This window comes from Typopeltis vanoorti, chromosome 25, assembly GCF_054136105.1.
Source record: "Typopeltis vanoorti isolate ZY-2024b chromosome 25, IOZ_Tvanoo_1.0, whole genome shotgun sequence".
Lineage (NCBI taxonomy): Eukaryota > Metazoa > Arthropoda > Arachnida > Uropygi > Thelyphonidae > Typopeltis > Typopeltis vanoorti.
Window position 1 is genome coordinate 9,401,736 of NC_143573.1, and position 22,903 is coordinate 9,424,638.

Consider the following 22,903-nt stretch of genomic DNA (forward strand, 5'->3'; position numbering starts at 1 on the left):
TTTCTCTACTGTGTGTTCCATGTAAGATTTATGTAAACATACTTGAGAAAAGGCTAAGAAAAATTGTGTAAGGTAACCTGAGAAGTACAAGCTAGGTTCAGGCCATAAGGAGGCTGTTAGGATAATATTTTCACTTTAAGACAGACAGTTGATATCAAGCAATACTTAGTCTTTATTTGAGTTGTAAGTCAGCAGTTAGAATTGAAGGAAGTACAGGAAGATGGTTTAATGTTAAATCTGGTGTGAGACAAGGATGTACATTATCCCCTCTGTTATTCATTATCTATATGGATCACATTATGAAGGAAAGTGGTATTAAACATGATATCAAAATTGGAGATGTTAATGTCAGCTCTTTGCTTTATGCGGATGATGTTATACTTCTAAATAAATCCGCTACAAGTCTGCAAGATTCTCTGACTAAATTGAATAGCTCTTGTAATAAATATGGTATGAAGGTCAGCAATAAAAAGACAAAGACAATGAAAATAGGCAGAATCATTGAAAATGTCAACTGTGTTGTGAATGGAGAACCTGTGGAACAAGTAAAACATTTCAGCTATTTAGGCACGATTTTTACTGAAGATGGTAAATTAAATACAGAAATAGACAACAGAATCAGCAAAGCTGGTATGGTGGGAAGTCAATTGAATAAATTCATATGGAATAAGAGAGAAATTAGTCGGAACACTAAATTAGCTGTATACAAGACCGTGTTCAAACCAGTTTTAACTTATGGATCTGAGAGCTGGGTCAGAAGTAAAACACTTGACCAAAGACTAGAGACTTCAGATATGAGAGTCCTGAGAAAGATTATAGGCGTGAACAGATGGCATCAATGGCAGTATCATATTAAAAACGAGGATATTAGGAAAGAACTTGACATTGTCAGCATCCAGGAATGTGTTAGCAGAGCTAATCTCAGGTGGTATGGTCACTTAAACAGAATGGGCGAGGAAAGATTAGCAAAACAAGTGTTCTCTGCCAGGTTGGCAGGAAAACGACCCAGAGGAAGACCAAGATATAGGTGGATTGATACAGTACAAAGTGCTTTAGACGATAGAAATATAAGATCTGATAATATTGGAGTGTTGACAAGTAACAGACTGATTTGGAGGAAAATTATAGATAGGAAATTAATAATGATGTAATTTTTTTCATGTAGTACTATCATATCCTGTACACCCCTTGAGGGTACATGGCAGGAATTTGATGATGATGAGTTGAATTCAAATATTATTAAATTTCTAAGAGAAATCTTGTATAATTAATCTGTATAACTAGTGTTATTAAAACTCTTGTCAACAGAGCTTCCAAACGCTGCTTTAACCAGGCTTCCCTTACGAACTCTCATTTATTTGCTAGACTTTTGTGTTCAATGGCTACAGTGCCAAAACGATCAACAAAATGGTTGTTCCTTGCATCCCTCTCAACATACAGATTGCAATAAAGCTATTGTTGTTATGTGCCATCCAGTTGTTTTTGACTCTTGGTGATCTTGTGAACAAAGGCTCTCTATCCTACTCGGCCTCTTATCCTTTCTTTTAACAATTGTAAGTTCAAGTTGGTGAGTTCTTTTATGTTGTCCATCCAACTCGTGTGTGGTCTTCCTCTTCTCATTGCCTCAATCTTCCCATCATAACTGCCTTTACCAATGATTCATCAGCTCGCTTAATATGTCCATAGTACATCAACTTCTGGTAGTGATCATCGCCTTCAAGGATGATCTTTATACAAGGAGCATTCTATCTTTATATTCTCTAAAATCTTCTTATTGGTCATTCTTGCAGTTCATGGGATTCTTAATAGTCTCCTCCACACCCATAAATCAAATGAACCAGTTTGCTTTCTCTCTTTCTTCTTAATAATCCAGCTTTCACATCCATACATCACTACTGGAAATACATTGCTTTTACAATTGTAATTTGCATGGCCTTACTCACACCTCTATCTTTCATAATTTTTGCAGGTTTCACATCGATTTTTTTTTTTCCAGTGACTATCCTTCTTTTAATTTCATCTTCACATTTACTAACATTTCTGATTCTTGTCCCCAGTAAATTATAATTTTCGCCGATTTCTATTTTATCTCCCTCTATTATAAATTAATTTACATTGCCAGAAGCCATCACTTTTGTTTCGCTGGTGTTTAAATTAAGCTTGGATTTGTTACTTTCCCTCTTAACCAACAGAATCAACCACTCCAGATCTTGCTTAGATCTGGAGTGGTTGATTTTGTGGATGATCCAGATTTCTGCTATGAGAGTTGTATTATCTGCATATTTTAAATTATTTATTTTTCTGCCACCAATCTTAAATCCAGATGGATCTTTATCTAAATAAGGTAGAGCGACAATATACAACACTGTTGCACTCCTCTTTACACTCAAACACCAGCTGTTTCTCCAAAGACTGTTTTTACTGAAGCTTCTTGGTTGTCATACAGCTCTCTTATCAAGAAAATTAGATGTTCAGGTATTCCTATTAATCTCATTACAATCCACAGTCTGTTGTGATCCATGCAATCAAAAGCTTTCTTATAATCAATAAAACAGATAAAGACTTCCTTCGGAAATCCTTTTGTTCTTTCCATAATCTATCTCATCTTTGCTATTTGGTCTCTAGTTCCTCTACCTATCCTGAAGCCTGCCTGTTCTTGTGGCATTTCTCTATTCACATATGGCTTCAACGTTTGTTGGATCACTTTTAGCATAACTTTACTTGCATGTGAAATTAAAGCAATGGTTCTATAATTCTCAATCAGCTCGATTTTATTGGATATTTTTGTAATTGAAATGAATACTAATGTTTTCCCCGAGAGAAACAACGGGAGATACATCTGGTGTTTATCGATCTGGAGAAAGTGTACGATAGAGTGCCAAGGCAAGAAGTCTGGAGGTGTCTGAGGGAGAAGAAGGTACTGGAAAAATATGTCAGGTTGGTGCAGGAGATGTACATAAATGTGAAGATAAGAGTTCGGACCTGCCTCGGAGAGACAAAATTTTCAAGTGACAGTTGGCTTGCATCGAGGATCAGCATTGGCCATTTCTATTTAATATTGTGATGGAGGTAGTGACAGAGGAGGTGGTAGAAGATGTGCCTCGGACAATGTTATATGCAGTTGACATCGTGCTGTGTGCAGAATCAAGAGAAGAAGTGGAAGCTAAACTGGAAAGGTAGAGGAGAGTACTGGAAGAGAGAGGTATGAGACTGAGCAGACGTAAGACAGATTATGTGCTGCAAAGTGGATGGCAACCAGGAGACAGATCTGTACCTGGAAGGAAATGTCATCAGGAAGGTTAGAGACTTTAGATATACTTGGGTTCAACAGTGAAAGAGGATGAAGAAGCTGAGAAGGAAGTGGGATACAGGATACAAGCGGGATGGAGGATCTGGAGAGAGAGAGATGACTGGAGTGCTATGCAATAAGAGGGTGCCGATCAATCTAAAATGCAAAATCTACAGGAGAGTAGTGAGACCAGCTATAATGTATGCTATGGAAACTGCGGCCCTGGGGAGAAATAACATCAGCAGGATGGAGGTAGCAAAGATGAGAATGCTTAGTGGATGTGTGGTGTGACCAGAAAGGGATCGTCTGAGAAATGATTATGTAAGTGGAATGGCGAAAGTTACAAACTTAGGAGCGAAGATACAGGTGGCAAGGTTGAGGGTCATGTGATGGGGAGGAAGAATGAGTATGTGGGAAGAAAGGTCATGCAGAGATGTGCTGGGAAGGAGGAAGCGCAGGTGACCAAAGAAGAGATGGAGGAGGACTTGAGGATGAAGAATTTGGATGTGGTTGCAGCTCAAGATAGGAGGATGTGGAGAAGACTTACTGAGAACAGCGACCCTACTTAAGTGGGACCAGCTGCAGAAGAAGAAGACTGATTTGCTCCAATCTCTAGGTCAGTATATTTTCTTCCAAACCTATTGACAAATTTCAGTCAATATATTCACTACTTGATCCAGCTGCTGTTAATAATTCCACTGACACGCCATCAACTCCAGGAGCTTTTCCTTTTGGCAGCTGTTTCATTATTGATATCACTTCACTTTTCATTATCATGGGTTCCTCAACAAATTCTCTTTCAATAGTGTTATCTTTCTTGCACAAATCCTCTACATACTCTTTCCATTTTTTCACTGTTTCTTCTTCCATCATACATTTACCTGAATTACTTTTTACAACTCATAATCTAAGGACAACCTTCTCTGTAACATCATTTATTTTTCTAAACAGATCTCTTGTTCTACCAATAATATTGCTTTCTTCAATTTCCTTGCACCATTTGTTTAGATGTTTTTTCTTATCTTTCCTAGCCTGTGTTTAGAAATCTGCACTTAGTTGTCTAACCCTTTCTTTGTTTCTCTGAAGTTTCATTTTTCTTCTTTCCTCTGCTGTTTGAATAGCTTCTTCTGACAACCATTTGCAATCGTTCTTTTTGTTGCCTTATTAAGAGTATTCTTTGCTGCTTCTATGACTGTACATTTTCTTTCTTCCCACAGTTCTTCTAATTTTCTACCTGTCTTTTCCAAACTTTTTAATTTCTTACTGACTAAATCTAAATCAAATCTGATATTGTCCTTTTGTTTGTTCTTAGCTCTTAATTTCAATTTAACTTCAGCTATTAATTCATGATCTGTGTCACACTCTGCACCAGCTTTAGCTGCTTTGGTAGCACTCCTCCACCTACTGCTGGCAACAATAGAATCTATCTGATTTCTGTATTCTCCATTAGGTGAGTCCACGTATACAATCTTCTCTAATGTTGTTGAAAGCAAGTGTTTGCAATAAAGCAACTGTTCTCAACACAAAATTCCAACATCCTTTCACCTGCTTCATTCCTCATTCCTAAACCAAATTTTCCAATGATGCCTCGTTCTTCTTTTTCATCCACTTTTGCATTCCAGTCACCTAATATCAAGATAAAATCTGTTTTATCAATACTGTATGCTACTTGTTGCCTGCTGCTGTTAAATTCTTCGACCTCATCTTCGCTTGATGAAGATGAGGTCGAAGAATTTATGAATATTACATTCATTGGTATGCCTTTATTCTTATTAGAATTATTGTGTATAAGACTCTGGGTTTTACCCCAAAATGTATTTTCTTTATTCTCTTCTTACCATGAATGCTACTCCATTTCTTCAAAAGTTTTCATGTAATACATAATGAAATCATTGGTATTAAAGTGACCCATTCCTGTCCATCTTAGTTCACTGATTTCTAACATCTTTATATGAGTTCTTCTCATTTCTTTCTTCACTAGTTCCACTTTTCCTTGATACATTCTTCTTACATTCCATGTTCCTATTTTATGTAAATCAGTAAAGCAGAGGCATCTTCTTCTGAGATTAACATTATCAGAAGTTGAACTTCCAGAAGGCTTTGATCCAGCTTCATCATTCTTGTTAACTTCAATGGAAGTTCCTCTCTGCTCTTCCCCAGTAGCGATTTCAGTGCCTTCTGAACTGGGTATCCCATCTTCCAGCACTATATCACAATAACTTAAACCTCTATTCATAAGATTTTCTTGGAAAAATATATACAGAAGTGATTTGACATTGCCTTCTGTGTTTGTTTAGCCTGCTAAGTAAACTGCAAGAGATGAAGAAAAATAAAATAGGAAAGATTGGGGTTGGAGGGGGGAAGAAGCAAGAATGAAGGAAAAAAGAAGAGCAGTCTACAGATAATATAACATATATATTACATGAAATAAGACAGTCCAACATCAGGTACCTCGGGTTCACCACTCCTGTACTCACTAAAGTGAGCCCTTGAGGAAAGTACCATTCTCTATATCTGGGGCATCTCAGAAATAACAGAACTTTAAAGAAATATAATCTTTGCTCTCTCTAATTTTTGCTCTAATGATACACTCCTTCTCCTGTCTGCTCCAGATGTTTACAAGTTTTCTTGTTTATGAAACCTGTCATATTATGGTCAGACTGGAAGATCTACCAAAATCCTCCTGGAATAACACAAGAAATACATCTGCTGTCATAACTATGGTCAGTCAAGTCTATGTGACCATACCTTGCATAAAATCAAATGGGAAAAAATTACTATGCTTCAGGCAACAAATATAAATTTGAAAGACTTTTTATAAAATCAGCAGCAGATTTAAAAAGCAACCTGGTGTAAATAAATATGGTTGTATTAAACTCCCCAAGGTTTGGGAGATAAATCTTTATGCCTACTGCCCAAGTGCTTAGCTAGCCAACAGCACCCTTAGTATCAGTGTCCATATCAAGTCCTTCTCATAACCTGCATTTAAAAAAAAAATTATGATAAATGAGTTTTAGTAGTGTGTATATATACACTAAGCCATATATTATACTGTATATATACAGTATAAGTGAATGCATTTAAATTAAAATTTTAAAACTTACTTTAGAAAAATTCTTTCTTGCCCCTTCTTCGATCTCTTTGCACGAAAGAGAACGTTATATCCTGCACAGAAAGAGCATTTGATTGCACAGATACTGGAGGAACATCTGACCATATTTATTGTATATCATTTAAGTATAGTTTCTTTTTCCTTCATATTTTACTTATTATTCCCTGTATAATTTATTAAATTTAAGCTGTTTTCTTTTGCAATGTATCCTAATTTGTTGTACATAATGTTGTACCATTTGTGTTTGGATACGAAATAACTTCAGAAAAATGCCTGTCATAAAAAGTCATTTTTCTATATCTCTTTCAGGGTTTTTATCGAGGGGGAAGGTTTACTTTCAGCTTTCGGGTAAGTCCTAATTATCCACATGAACCACCGAAAGTCAAATGTGAAACAATGGTATATCATCCTAACATTGATTTAGAAGGCAATGTATGTCTGAATATCTTAAGGTGAGTTGTTTATATGCAAATTTATGTATATATAAAAGTTGATGAGATCTAATATTGAATTTATTTTTCATTATTCATACCTTAGAATTTCTTATTCATGTTTGCCAACATTATGTTGTTCTAAATGCTAGGAAGTATACTGCAGTAATAGTCAACACTTTATTGCTATCATATTACTGTTGTTATGTGATACCTCCAGGGAGTTCGACTCATTGTAAGAGGGCACACTACTTCACTACACACAACTTGCCATCTTCCTTGCTAATTAGTCCTCCAGCTACACAAGAATACTACTGCCATCAACATACAATACCACCTATTGCCCACCATTGATAGTATTTTTTTTTTTGTGTGTGTGTCTGTAAATTGCCTGTATTCTCATGGCCAATTTTTCTGTACACAAGATGAAAAACCTGAGTTAATGGGGGAGGAAAAAACCCTTCTACCTCTGTATGAGATAGACTAATTCACCTTCAGTTGAAAAAGCCCATATAAAGATTCCTTTCATTATGATGACAGTCAGACTCAAGTCTTTTCCAGTTGAAGGGTACAATATCTCATTTTTCTTCCAATTGCGTTACAGAGGTGCATAACTTTTTTTAATATAGTGACATTAAAATTGAAAGTACTGGTATTCTGAAGTTAAGTGCTAAATATCATAATTAGTCTTAATCAGTCATATTATTGATAATTATAGTTGGCCACTAGAACCATAATGATTACACCTGCTTTATGGTTTACTACCTTTTATTTGATAGTTTGTTAAGAAATTTATAATTTTATCTGAATTTGTGCAGATGTGGTTATAGGTTGTTCTTCTACCTCTTGTGTTTGGGATCAGTGTTTTTTTTTTTTTTTTTTTTAAATGCTACTTGTGTACATGCAGCTCAAATAAACTAACAATGATAGCAAATGTATTGTAGAGTAGATGTTTGTTAAGGCTCAACTGTTATCAGTCTGGATGAAGGAATTACTTCATACCATGTCCTCCTATGTTTATGTTGTCATTTCCTAAAAAATTACAAGTAGTTTAAGACATGTTTAAGTGACATGTATGTTTAAGAAGAATTCTACAAATAATTTGGCAGAAAAGATATCCAATAAAGAATTATGGTAGAAAACTAAACAAAAACTAATAATGTATGACATTAATCAGAGAAATTAGAGATGGATAGGACATGTCGGTAAGAAAACCTAAAAAAAAAAACACAAAGACAAACAAGCATTAAAGTGGAATTTCCAAGGAAAGAGGAAGAGAGCTAGACTAAAGATGGCAGAGAGGAATAGAACAAGAGCTTAGAAAAATTGGAATAAAACTGGACAAAGATGGAGAAGCACACAACAGATCAGAGGGAGATCTGTTGTCGCGGCCCTATGCTCCCATTGGAGTGAAGAAAAATAAGTAAGTAATGTATTTTAGTGTGTGCTTGGGGTCTCTGGTTGGTTTGTCTGTTTTGTTTGTTTTTTTTCCCTGAAAAAAAAAACGTCAAACTTTTGGAAGAGATAATTCTCTCACCTTTGTCTGGGACCAGTTAACTTCTGTGGACAAGCTCTTAAAACCTAAGTCTGTCCATCTATTGCACCAATGTTACAATAAGGCTTACAGTGATTTACATAACATCCATCTTCCTTGATAATCTCATAATGCAATTGCCTCAGTCCATACTCCTAATGGGCAACTTTAATGGACATAACACTCTGTGGGGTAGTGCCAACATGAATAGACGAGGTCATATCATTGAGCAAATGCCTGACACCCATGATCTCTTCCTTATTAATAACAGAGTAAATACCTTTTCCACATGCCTACTCACTCTTATTCTGCAAACGATCATACAATTTATACGCTTCTCACATGTGATGTTGACGAAATCATATATGGAAGCGATCATTTTCCTCTTATTAGTACTCTGTCTTCGCAGAAACCATATCCTCCTACCCAGATGCCCATGTGGAAAATGGACCATACTGACTGGAATATATTTTCCTATCTTGCAAATTTAATGCCGAAGATGTCAGCCAAACACCCATTAATGAAGCAGTGAAACATGTACCAGATTATATGGTCCGTGCAGCAAAAAAAAGATCAACATAGAGCATGGGGTATATTTTAGACGAGATCTAATATTGAATATTAGATCTTGTCTGAATAGATACCCTACAACAACAAACTTAATAGCATTTAAACGTGCTCGTGCCAAAGCATGTCATGTGAGACATCAGAATTAAAAGCAACCCTGGATCCAATTTACGTGATCGATTAATCAAACAACCAGTGCAAAAACTGTCTGAGATAAAATCCAGAAGATGAAAGGTTGATACAAACCACACTAATTGTCTACCTTGGAACATAATAGATGTATTATTATTATTATTATTACTGATCCCAAAGCTATTTCAGACACTTTGGGTGAAAAAACTTGGCCAGAATCTCAGCAACGGTGTCATATTCTCCTGAATTTTTAATATTGAAAGATCAGCAAGAGAAATGGCAATTAAGCTTCTTTGCTGAGGGCATAGAGCTATACTATCAGCTATTTGTTGAAGACGAACTCAGAAGAACCCTTTTGCTATCTCACTATAGCACACTTGGCCCTGATGACATCCATTATGAGATGATAAAACACCTACCATCATCTTCTACGTATTTCCTTCTCTTACTATACAACAGAACATTTACAGAGGAGGAGTTTCTGGACTCTTGTGATAAGTCGATTGTCATTGTTTTCACAAGTGTCTTGTAGTAATTTCTGTTTTGATCTCAAGCTTTTCCTTTTTTTTTTTTCTGTGTGTGTGTGTGTGTGTGTCAGCTGCCTTCTTTAGTGCCTCGAAAAATTCCTCCATTTGTTCTTCAGTAGAACCTTCTATAGGACCATAGGAAAATAGGTTATTTTCCAATTCTCCATTCTTATGTTTGCCTACGTTTGTTCTGCTGGATATTACTTGTTCAAAATTCTTCTTCTTCTTAAGTATTCTGCAATTAAGCAGGTTCTTCTCTTAGTAGCAAAAACTTTTCTTCCACTCTCTTCTGTTCTGAGCCTTCTCTTTCAAGGTTGTGTACCTGTCTCCATTCAGCATGTCATCTAGCATTGTTTTCCTTACTCTTCCTCTGGGTGTTTTTCCATCTATTTTTCCTTCGATGGCATCTCTGATGATTCCATTTCCTCTCAGAATATGTCTGACCCAGTTTCTCTTTCTTCTTTTTATCCTCTTTAACAGGCTTCTTTCTTCTTGTACTCTTTTTAGGACCTCTTTATTAGTTATTTTATCTGTCCATTTGATTTTTTCCATCCTTCTCCAAATCCACATCTCAAAGCTTTCCAAAATCTTAATTTCGTTTTTCTTCAATGTCCAAATTTCAGCTGCATAGAGGTCAACACTCCATGCATAACATTTTATTAGTCTTTTCTTTAGGTTTCTGTCCATTTTACTTCTGAATAAATTCCATTTTCTATTAAAGGCATCTCTTCCCATTGCTATTCTTGCTTTTATGTCACTTTTACATCTTCCATCACTGCTAATCACACTTCCTAGATATTTAAATATCTTTACTTGATTCAATTTTTCCCCATTTATTCTGATATCCATATTTGCCTCTTTCCTTGCTATTTTCATTACATTTGTTTTTCTTATGTTAATTTTCATTCCATAATCGATACAGGATTCCAGTAATCTGTTCAACAGATGTTATGGTCTTGTTTCAGTATTTGATAATAATGCCTTGTCATCTGCATATCATATTACAAATATCTGTCTACCTCCAATCTTTATTCCTTCTTCTGCATTCTCCAGCTCTTCTTTTAACATTCCTTCGGAATACAGGTTAAACAAAATTGGTGACAGAGAACAGCCTTGTCTTACTCCTCGTCCAATGATACCTGGTTCTGTTGTACCATATATGTATCTTACCATGGCAGTTTGTCCCATGTATAGTGAAATAATTAGCCTTCTGTCTTTCCAATCTATACCAATCTTTTCCGTTATTTCCATCTTATCCCATTTTACAAAGTCAAAAGCTTTTTCAAAATCTATATTACAGATGTTAACTTCTTTATTCACTTCCAAACTTCTTTTATTTATTATTTTTAACAGTCCAATCACATCTCTTATTCCCCTACCTTTCCTGAAACCAAACTGATCTCCAAGAAATTCTTCCACCTTAGATGCAATTCTCCATGTTAGTATTCTCATAACTATTTTTGATGTATTGGAAATGAGGCCACTTGAACAGAATGGGCAAAGGAAGATTAGCAAAACAGGTGTTCTCTGCCAGGTTGGCAACAAAACGACCCAGAGGAAGACCAAGATATAGGTGGATTGATACGGTACAAAGTGCCTTAGACGATAGCAATATAAAATCTGATAAGGTTGGAGTCTTGACAAGTAACAGACTGATTTGGAGGAAAATTGTAGATAGGAAGTTAGTAATGATGTAATTTTTTTTCATGTAGTACTATCATATCCTGTACACCCCTTGAGGGTACATGGCAGGAATTTGATGATGATGATGGAAATGAGGCTTATTGTTCTAAAATCCTTGCAGTTCACTGCATTACTTTTCTTTGGTATAGGTATAAATATTAAAGTCATAAGATCTTTTGGTAATTCTCCTTTGTTATAAATTAAATTTATTATTTTGGTTAGTTCTTCATTTCCTTTCTTCTGAAGTTGTTTCAGGAATTCTTCAGGTATTTCATCTATTCTTTCTGCCTTTCCACATTTTAGTTCTTTAATGGCCCATTTCTACTTCTGTCTTCAAAATCTCTGAGCATAGATCATTTTCATTTACCTTCTTTATATCTTCTAATGGCAACTCATTTGGTCTATTTTCCAAGATCTATATGATCTTCAATGTATTCTTTCCATCTCATTAGGATTTTATCTTCTTCTTCAGTTATGATTTTCCCATTTTTATTTTCTATACCTCTAGCTCTAATTCCATTTCTCTTGTGATTCATACTTCTTGCTTTTTCGTACAAAAGATCATACCTTCCCACTCTCTCATAATTTTCCATTTCTTCACATTGTTTTTTAAGCCAATCTTCTTTACTTCTTTCTGCTTCCCTTCTCAATTTGTCATTCAGGGTTTTATATTGTATTTTCCCTTTTGGGGTGTCTTTATTTTTCCATTTTCTTCTTTCTTCCATTAGAGAAATCATCTTTCCAATTAGTTATCCAAGGTTTTTTTTATTCTTTTAGCTCTTACATATCCAATTTCTTCTTCTGCAATTCTTCTTTATTTTCTCTTTAACTTGTTCCCCATTTCTTTTCTGGATCTTCAGTTTTGACAAAACTTGTTTCCTCTAATTCTTTCTCCAATATATTTCCAAATTCCTTGGTATTTTTTAATTTATCTAAGTTTCATTTTTTCCTTTTCATAGCTTCTTTTATTTTCTTTAGTTTCACATTTATTCCTATGAATAGTAGGTTGTGGTCAGAGTAAATATCAGTCCTAGGATACGTGTACATTTTTTACACTATTCTTATATCTTTGCTTTACTAAAATGTAATTAATTTGATACCTTTCTGTATCTCTGGTTTTTCCCATGTGTATAGTCGTCTCTTAGAATTTTTAAACCAAGTATTCATAATTATTAACTTATTTTCTTTACAGAATTCCACTAACCTTTCCCTCTCTCTCTCTCTCATTTCTATTACCTAGTCTGTATCTTCCTACTACATTCCCGTCCTCTTCTTCTCCCACAACTCCATTCCAGTCTCCCATTATAATCATAGAGTCTTTGCTTTTTTCTTCCTTAATTAGTTCTTGTAGTTGTTCGTACATTTCCTCTATTTCCTCATCTGAATGGTCACGTGTTGGCATATATACCTGCATTATTGTTATGTCCATCGGTTCAGCCTTCAGTGCTGTTCTTTTATTAAAAACAAGTGTAACTCCTTTTTCCTTTTTATCTCCACCTGAGTAAATTACTCTTACTTTGTCACTATAAAAATCACCTATTCTTTCCCATCTGACTTCACAGAGCCCTATGATATCAGTTTTTCCTTTGTCCAAAAGGAAAAATTCAAAATTATCATCTTTTGTATTTAGTGTTTGTATTGGAGCACTTTCTTTCCTTGATCATTATTGCATGAACATAACATCTAGTATTTGTTGTTTGGGAAAATATTACCTTTTTTTTGGCAATATACAATTTTGTTTACTTGCTACTTCTCTAATTCCTCTACCAGTTGTACTTCTTTTCTGCTTTTTATATCGATGGTGCTAATTTGAACTCTGCTGATGATGATGATGAATTGGAGTTTGCTCCAGTAACGGACTTTTCTCTCTTTTACCTAGTTCCATGATGGAAACAGTGGAGCCTTTTTTAACTGTTATGCCATTATGTTGTACCATTTTATTTTGGTTTAAGCCAATGAAAATACACTTTGATTAACTAAATCCTAAATTGTTAGCTCATCCTTGTTCTTTCAGTACATAAATGGAGTAAACACAATGAAAAGTGAGAATTGGACATTAGGTTTAATTCCCAGTTATCTAGCTTTGATCTTAAGTAATTCATTTTGCAGTGCAACATAAATTAGAAATGAAATTTTTCATATAATTAATTTGATTTTTTAACAATATTTCATCATGCAATTCGTTCATATTAAAATCACATGTGGTTGTTGTCCTGCTGCACAATTAAAGTATTCAGCATCTTCTTTGATATCAGCTAACACCAATTTAGATTTATGATATATCTAAGAAAATATTTTAAGTTTTTTTTTTTTTTTTTTTAAATTTGGTTTGGCATATTTCTGAATATCTTAAGCTCATGTGAAACTCATCAAAATATCTCAATAATTTAAGCATTTCAGGGTGCTTAAGGGTTAATGCTGTATGACTGGGAGGAGACCTCCCAGTTATACCCTGTTGGGGGATTCTGACCTAATGCCCAATCCTAACCTTCTTGTGGTGCACCCTGTTATCTATCTGGATACTGACCGAATGAAGATGGGCTGGCAGTTGGGGATTTAGCTGACCAAATTGTATATTTTTATTGGCTTAAACCACAATGTGAAACGATGGTACAACATGACAAAATTTTATGTCAGCTGGGGCATTGCCTGGTTAAACAAGGCTCCCCCCCCCCTTCCTATTGTTTTTGACAATGAACCAGGGTGAACAGTGCAAAGTCAGCTACTGTAAAAAAATCCCAGAACACATCACAACTTAACATCAGCAGAGTTCAAGATTGGTACTATTAACATAAGGAGCATCAACGGAAAACAAATGGAATTAGCAGAAAAATTGGACAGTACCAGATTGATATAATAGGCATGACTGAAACAAAGAAGACAAAAACACACATGATATCTTTCTAAGCAACAAATACAAAATGTTTTATTTAGGCAATAACAATCAGAGAAAAGAGGAGGTAGCTATAGTATTAACACTAAACATGAGGATAATCTTCTTGAATGGCAGGCAATATCAAGTAATGATGTGGACAAATATCACAGTGGGGAACTGGACAAGGAGATTTATTTGTGTTTATGGTTCCACTATTAGAAAGTCCTTGTTAGAGATCTAAAGAGTAGAATATGAAATGATTTGTGTGTGTGTGTGTGTGTGTGTGTGTGTGTGTGTGTACACACACACACACACACACAGGGTGACCATAAATTAACTTTCCCTCTTTGGAGGTATCTGTAGCTAAAACTAATACACGGAATGAGACCACATTTTATATTGAGACTTTCGAAGGCATGGGGAGATGAATTCCGTGAAAAAAATATTTAGTACCAAAAGTCGCCGGTAGGGGAAATTTTGGCGCTGGCGGAGCCAAAAGCAGTCAAATATTTGCAGTAAACACAGGTAAAAAGCATTATGCAAATTTCACTGTGCATATACGTGACAGCAGCACCACCAATTCCACTTAAAAAGGGATTGGGAACGTTCAGGCAGTTATTCGAATGACTGACTAACGAATTGTGCTTAATATGCATCCTACCTTGCCTCGGCGTGCTTTACTTGTTAAGTTGTTTTACCTTAAACAGTGCAATGCCATAGCGGCCCTTTGGGAATTTAGAAGGCTTCATAACCTGCGTTCCCAACTTACATGTCTCGAAAGAGAACATAAAACAGACTGTTATGAACATCCAATCTGACTCCTTATGCTCAGCTGTAGAGCATGTCGCACACTGGATGCAATTTGTCGTACACAAGAAAGGTTAACACATTGAAAATTGTGTATGTGGTCCAGGGGACCCTGATTCTGATGAATAAAACATTATTTCCTGTGAGTTCAATCACTACATTAATTTCTGTCTCTTGCAAGTTGTTGTTTTAATTTAATTATTATTATTCTTATCATTTTAACGTGCCACATATCCAGCTGGAATGAGTGATGCGGCTGTCGCTTACACCGTCGAAATGGTATTATTCCATTTTATCTGCCTTTAATGTAATTATTTGCTTGTTTTTGGCTCTGCCAGCGCCAAAATTCCCCCTATCGGCGAACTTTTCGTACTACATCTTTTTTTTGCGGAAATCATCTCCCCATGCCTTCAAAAGTCTCAATATAAAATTTGGTCCCATTCTGTTTATTGGTTTTAACTACAGATGCCTCCAAAGAGGGAAAGTTATTTTATGGACACCCTGTATATAATTGGGTCCATACATGAGAGGTTGGTTGATCAACCTATAGTACATTAGTACTGTATATGGATAGTGGATTGGGAAAGGAAAACTTATTTACATTTGATTTAAAAGCCTGTATATTATATTCCTTGGAAAATACATCAGGAGGAATGTACAGTCTCTTTCCCTGCTACTGTTGTACTGTGGAACAGTACAACAGTAGCAGGGAAAGAGGAAAAGAAACTTGTTCTGTGGATTTCAAGGTATGCTGTGAAAGGATGTTGTGCAGCAGCTGTACGTGTTGCATGGGGCTTGGTACTGAGTGGTAGAATTATTGATGCTATATTAGATTAACATTTGCCATGGAAATATTTCTAGAATACATAAATTGCAGAGACCAAATATCTATGTGAAAGTGAGGAGAATGAATTGGTAAGAGATTGGTCATTTATCAACATATTGCTCTCCTCCATATTGAGTATAACATTTTGAGGGAGCTTTTTGCCCCACTCCAAATGTGAGAGCAGTATTCGATAGCTGGGCAGATTTGTGACTTGTATAAGGTTAACAGCTGTTTAGAGGTGAAGAAACATCTTGAGCGAAAGAGAAAACCTAGTATTTTGTAAGCTGAGGATGCAATGGTTGTGATGTGTTTATGCCAGGAGAAGCCTGATGTCAGGGTAATTTCAAGAAGAGAAATATCATCTAGTCTGGAAATTTGAGTGTTATCAAAAATACTATTGCGGGAAAATGGTTCTTTTTTGTGAGACATAAGACAGAACTGTGTTTTATTAGCATTTGATTAGGTTATCTGATCCCCCATTGGAAGATGGCTTGGAAGTCAGAATTGAGGGCAGTGGTGATTGATGTTCTGTAGATGGAAGTGAGTTGTATAGAGTAAGGTTTGTCAAATGAAAGGGAGGAGTGCAATGTGCTGTCATCTGCAAAAATTCTGTGTTGGGTTGGAGGTCAACTGAAATAGGTCATTGATATACAGAAGGAAGAGGATTGGTGAGAGAACAGAACCTTGTGCATCTAGACAGAAAGCTGACACTCCAACTGCAGAAGTCCTGAGACAGTTCAAATGATAGAGGTTGCTTAGTAAGCCTTTTTGCTAGGCCTGGTCAAAGCTATGGAGATATCAAGTGCAACCACTTGAGATTTGCCAAACTTCTCCATGGCATTTGTCCAGAGATGGGTAATATATGAGAGTAGATCTCCTGTTGATTGGCAGCGACAGAATCCATACTGGTGGTTGCTTAATAGCTGGGTGCCTTCAAGGTAGTGTAGGAGTTGAGAATTGGTTTCCTCCATCACTTTAGATAGGACAGAGGTGAGTGAGACAAGGTGGTAGTTAGATTGTGTTACACCTGATATCTTAGGAATATAGTATTCTCAGCCATCATGGTGTAACATGAAGAATAAATATCATAAATTAAAACCCCTGCATAAAAAAAAATGAATTATTTAATGGAAAATTTCTTGCATCCAGTAATATGTATAAAACGTAAGGGTTGTTGTTGTTGTAGCTGATAAAGGAAGGAACGTATTAATATTGTAATATGACTTAAAATAAGGAATTCTAACTAAATAAGTAGCTAACAAAGGAAAGTATAGATTAATATTGTAATACGATTAAAAATGAGAGAGTTAAGTAAATAAGTAGAAAGGGGCGAGTCATAAAATACGTTATGTGAGAGATTAAGTTATTAAGTAGAATTCATAGAAAAAGTTTGAAAGGGGATTAAGTCAGGCTAGCATAAGAAAAGCAAAGCTATCGCTTAGGGCCGATCCCCGGATTGAAACATTGAGATCGGGCTTGCCGATCAAATGACGTTTGGTGAGAAAATGCCACCCTAATTGGTCGATGAAAAAAAAACAAGTAGAAGGAGGAGAAAGGAAGTAAGAAAAGGTGCCGTTAGGGAAGCAGCTATAAAAGGGTTGGTAACCCCCCCTGGGGGAGACTCTTTTTTGGATAGTCGCTTTTGGCCTTGGAGTTTTTTTTGGTTCCGGTGGAGTTCACGGGGTTTTCCTGAGTGGCGACAGGGGTGATATCTCCTCGTCACAACACGGAAACGAAAGTGAGCGGGATTTCGATTCCCATTTTCCCGAGTAGGAAGCAAAGGAAAAATTGCCATAGAGTCCTAGAAAAGGAGGGATCTTCTTCGTTTCAATGCTAGTGATAACTACGCAAAGCAGAAAGCTGTAAAGAGATCGATGTCCTCGTTGCTGATAGTAGAGCAAATATATGTGTGTTAAAGTATTCCAGAGTTACGAGAAGTTATACCAGAGGTTCGTTTGGAAAAGAATAAAGGCCCATATGAAGAGCTCAAGAAAGGTACTGTAAATCATAACCTATGTTAGCTAGAAATTTGTCTGTAAAAAGTATCGTGATTCCAATACAGAACTGTTGAAGTTATACTAGGACTTTAGTATATGATAGAATGTGTTATGTGTAGATTGACTAGTGTTAAAAATTTGTGAATGATTAAGAGTCCTAAGGTATTTTTGCATGTCTATTATATTGCACAAGATATTTAAATGACATAATTGTGTGTTAGTGCAAATAATGGTATAACGGAATAGTGTGAATTAAGTAATTACGTATCCTAAGAATTGAATGCCTAATGTAGTGTATAAAATAATTGAAATGTCACAAGTATGTGTTAGCAGTGAATGATTTGTTAATATACTTCAGTATGAATAATCAGATAGTGTGAATTGATCTAATTTGTTCACATCAGGTGAATTTATGAATTAATGTGTATGGCGGCATAATCACAAATAGCTATATTGCTTGTAATGATTTAATGTTAGTCTATAAGTATTTTAGTTTAGTATTTGAATTGTACCATGTTTAGAAACTTAATAAACCTTTTGTTCAATGATAAAAGAGTTGTCTGATGTTGCTAATCCAATGCACCGCTTAAAAATCATCATACCTAATCACGCGGGAAATTTAATGTTGAGGAAAGAGATTAAGAGTCACGACTGCAATAATATTTAAATACTAAGAGATATATTCGAGATTGACTTTCTCCCTATTTATGACAACATAAATGGTGCAGTTGATAACCACTTGAAAATATTGTACTTAGTCATGCGGATAATTTAAGTTGAGAATCGAGTTAAGTGTCACGACTGCAATAGTTACACTTTCAGATATATTTGAGTTCTTTCTCCTTGTTTATGTATGTAATATCCTAAACTAAATATCCCAAATGGCGCAGTATAAATACAAGTATTAGGGGTACTACGGGGAGGCAATAACTTAGATATTGGTATAAGTTTTGATAAAATCTCGGGCATAGAAGTTAGAAGAATATAGATAAAAGGAATATGTAAGATTAGATTTGAAATCATAAAATGGGACCCAACAATTGCATTGATTTGTCACCTTCTTAGGAATGGGTTGAATATAGACCAATTTCCAGGCTTTGGGATATATACCAGTGGAGTAAGAGAATATGTACAGGCAGCATAGAATTGGAGTCAGTTCTGGTGTACAGACCTTCAGGAGAATTGGAGGAATTCCATCAGGGCCAGAAGATTTTTTTTGTGTTTAATTTAGACAATTGGTTTCTGATCTCTTTCTGTCAAAAGAATATAAGCGGCATTGTATGTTGGGTAGTTGGAATGACTGGGGGATATTTGCCATTGTCAGTTATGCATGCATTGGAGGCAAAGTGTGAAGCTAGGAGATTAGCTTTTTCTGTGGGTGATGATGCAATAGAGCCATCTGGGTATGATAGAGGTGGGAATAGTGTAGGGCAAAAGTTACGATCATTCCCAAGAAGGGCAACAAGTCACTGCCCTCCAACTACCACCCCATCTCGCTCACCTCAGTCCTGTCCAAGGTAATGGACAAACTCATTAATTCCTAACTCCTACACTACCTCAAAGCTACCCATCTAATAAATGACTGCAAGTATGGATTCTGTTGCTGCCAATCAACAGGCGATCTGCTCATATATGTCACCCACCTAAGGACAAATGCTATGGAGAAGTTTGGTGAATCTCAAGCGCTTACATTCAATATCTCCAAGGTGTTTGACCGGGTCTGGCACAAGGGCTTACTAAGCAAGCTGCCATCGTTTGGTCTATCTCAAGACCTCTGTAGTTGGATTGCCAACTTTCTGTCTGGACACACTGTGTGGTGGTGGATGGTTCCTTATCCTCTCACCATTCAACTAATGGTGGGGTTCCATAAGGCTCTCACCAACCCTCTTTCTACTATATATCAGTGACCTACTTCAGGTTACCTCCAACCCAATACACAGTTTTGCAGACAACTGCACATTACATCATCCAGTTCTTATGATAAACCTTACTCTACACAACTCATGTCAACCTACAGAACATCAACCACCACTGCCTTCAATTCTGATCTCCAAGCCATCCTCCAATGGGTTCAGATAACCTAGTCAATTTTAATGCTAATAAAACAGGTATATCTTATTTCTCATAAAAAAGAACCATTTTCTCCCAGTATTATTTTTGCCAACACCCAAATTTCCAGACAATTTGAGATTTCCCTTCTTGGAATTACCCTGACATCAAGCCTCTCCTGGCATAAACACATAACAGCCATTGCATCCTCAGCTTCTAAAAAACTGGGATTTCTCTTTTGCTCAAGAAGTTACTTCACCCCTGAACAGCTAACCTTATACAAATCAGAAATCCGCCCAACCATCGAATACTGCTCCCACGTATTGGGTGGGCCCCAAAAGATCCCTTAGAATGCTCGATTCAGTACAGAGAAGAGCAATCAGACTTATTAATGACCCATCTGTTACAGCTCACTCTCCCCTACTTTTGCACAGACGATCGGTCTCTGCACTATGTGTATTCTACAAATATTTCCATGGAGAATGTTCATCTGAAATAGCATCAATAATCTCCCCCCTTTTAGTACTAAGCTTGTTGTAATACATGCAGCTGCTACTTATCATTCCTTCACAGTGCACCTTGAAACCCTCAGAACAAGTTTCTTCTCCTCCTCCTCCTTCATTCCTGCACCTGCTGTGCTGTGGAACAGTCTTCCCCTTGTTGTGTTCCCCCGGGGAATATGATATACAGTCAATCGAACTGAATATGAACAAGTACCTTCTTTCCCAACCCGCCACCTATACACGTTACTAACGTACTATAGGTTTGATCAACCAACCTCTCATGTATGGGCTCAACACAAAAAAAAGAAAGAAAAAAAAAACCATCAGCGATAACTGTCACATCATCAGCAAATTGTAGTTAGTTAATTTCAATTACATTTATCTTAATTCCTGTTTCTATTAGGTCTGTTAATTTGTTTGTTGCTTCTTCAGTGTAGAGATTAAACAGTATTGGAGAAAGAGAACATCCTTGTCTTATACCTCTATGTATCCTTGCTGTTTATTTTTTCTATTTGCATTTCTTGGTGCATGGAGGAAATTAAATATGAACTTATCTCTCCAGTCTATCAAGGATTGCATCTCTTGCATTTGGCTTTATTTCTTAATCTTTTTTGTATAACTTTTAGTAATATTTTGAAGCATGTGATATTATTATTACGTGACACCTCCAAAGAGTGCAAGGACTCATCGGGGAAAGGTACTCTACTCTGCTACACATGTCTACCAGTTCCCTACTATTGTTCGATGATTTTCACACTTGTCCACATTATTTATTTTAGGAATGGGAATGACAGATTAGTTCCCGTTTCGTATATAACCTTTATGATCTTGAATAAGTCTGATTTAGTTATTTCCTGAATATTTTATTAATTCTGAGGGAATGTTATCAGCTCAGCTCCTGGAGCCTTGTTCATTTAGACAGTTCGTTTAGCTCCCATTCAAATTCATCTTGTAATATGGTTGGACCAATTTCTTCTACATCAAGCCTTGTTTCATCTTCTATGGCCTTATTGTCTATATGTTTTCTTATATAGAGTTCTTCTAGGTGCTTTCCTTTCATCTTTCAGAAATTTCTTCCTTATCTATAAGAATGCTCCCATATTTTGTTCTAGTAACTATGCTTCTTGTTTTGTTCTGCTGGCTCATTCCTTTTATAATGTTACATGCTTTGTCATTGATTCTCCCAGTGTTGATTAAATTTTCCATTTCTGCATTCTTCTCTATATACCATTGTTCTTTTGCTTCTTTGAATTTTCTATTTATCATATTTTTAGTTGATTATATTTTTCCTTACTTTCTTCATGTGGATAGGTTTTGTATTTTCTTCTTTTATCTATTAGGTTATGAATGTTTTGGATGATCCAAGGCTTTTGTTGACCTTTTTAACTTCTATGCTGTCATTGGCTGCTTTGATGATTGTGTTCTTTAAATGGATCGGTCCATTTTTCCGTCTGTGTTTATCTTTCTGCTTTCTCCCATTTTAATACTTTCATCAGTCTTCTGTTTATAGATTCTGTGGTTAACCTGTATTTTCAGGTTATCTATGTTCCATTTAGGCCTTTTTCTTGATTCTAACAGTTTTTTAAATTTCAAACTACATTTCAATAGAACCAAATTATGGTAACTGTGTGCATCAGCTCCAGGATAACTTTTTGCATGATTTTACTTGATTTTGATTTCTGTTTCTTGTCATAATATAATTTATTTGATACCCTCCTATATCCCCTGGCATTTTCCAAGCATATCTTCTTCTTTTTGGTACCTCAAACCAGGTGTTGGTGGTTATCAGAGTAAATTGATGGCAGAACTTCAGAAGCCTATTGCCTGTGTCATTTCGGCATCCTGGTCAATATTTTTTCATCTCTCTACCATCTTTTCCTTTTCTGATGACTGCATTCCATTTACCCATGACAGTGAGATTGTCTTCACTTTTGGTTAAGTTTTATCCAGTACTCAATACCTGCATAGACTTTCAATATCTTCATCACTGTGGTCACATAGGCATATATGCTTCTATTGTTATCATTATTATTATATTTGTTGATTTTGCTTTGAGTTTTACCGTTATCATTCTGCTGCTATATTTTACTCAGTTGATTACTCTTCTTCTCCATTCCTTATTGAAAACTATTGTGACTCCATTTTTTACTGTCACATCACCTGAATAAATGATTCTATATTCACCATCCAAAAATGTCCAGTTCCATTCCATCACATCTCACTAATTCTTAGTATGGCTAGTTTTAATCTATCCATTTCTCTCTACATTTTCTAACTTTCCAATTTGTAGGAGGGTTCTCACATTCCATGTCCCAATGAGTGTACAAAGATTTTGCTGATTTATGACTTGGGAAGCCTTGTTCCTTCCCCTGCCATTCACAAGTATTGAATCACTGTGTCCTTTATTATCTCTTAGAACTTCCATCTATATTTCTACCTTACTAGGGAAAAATAAAAGAAGGTGGTTTCCTGTTGCCTTCCTTATCCAACAATAGCCTTTTAAAGAAGATGTGCTAGCTCTTTCTCATCTTCATCATTTCATCTGCCTATCACAATATCATTCACACCATT

The 22,903-nt window shown here is 35.9% G+C and overlaps 1 protein-coding gene across 1 annotated transcript in view; it reads left to right on the plus strand.

The window, feature by feature from the left end:
* UbcE2M (NEDD8-conjugating enzyme UbcE2M) overlaps positions 1–22,903 on the plus strand; it is a 107,939-nt gene that overhangs the window by 49,649 nt on the left and 35,387 nt on the right. Inside the window, exon 3 of the mRNA XM_090414268.1 lies at positions 6,711–6,853. Coding sequence (XP_090270394.1) covers positions 6,711–6,853 — 143 coding nt within the window. The remainder of the gene's footprint in view (positions 1–6,710; positions 6,854–22,903) is intronic.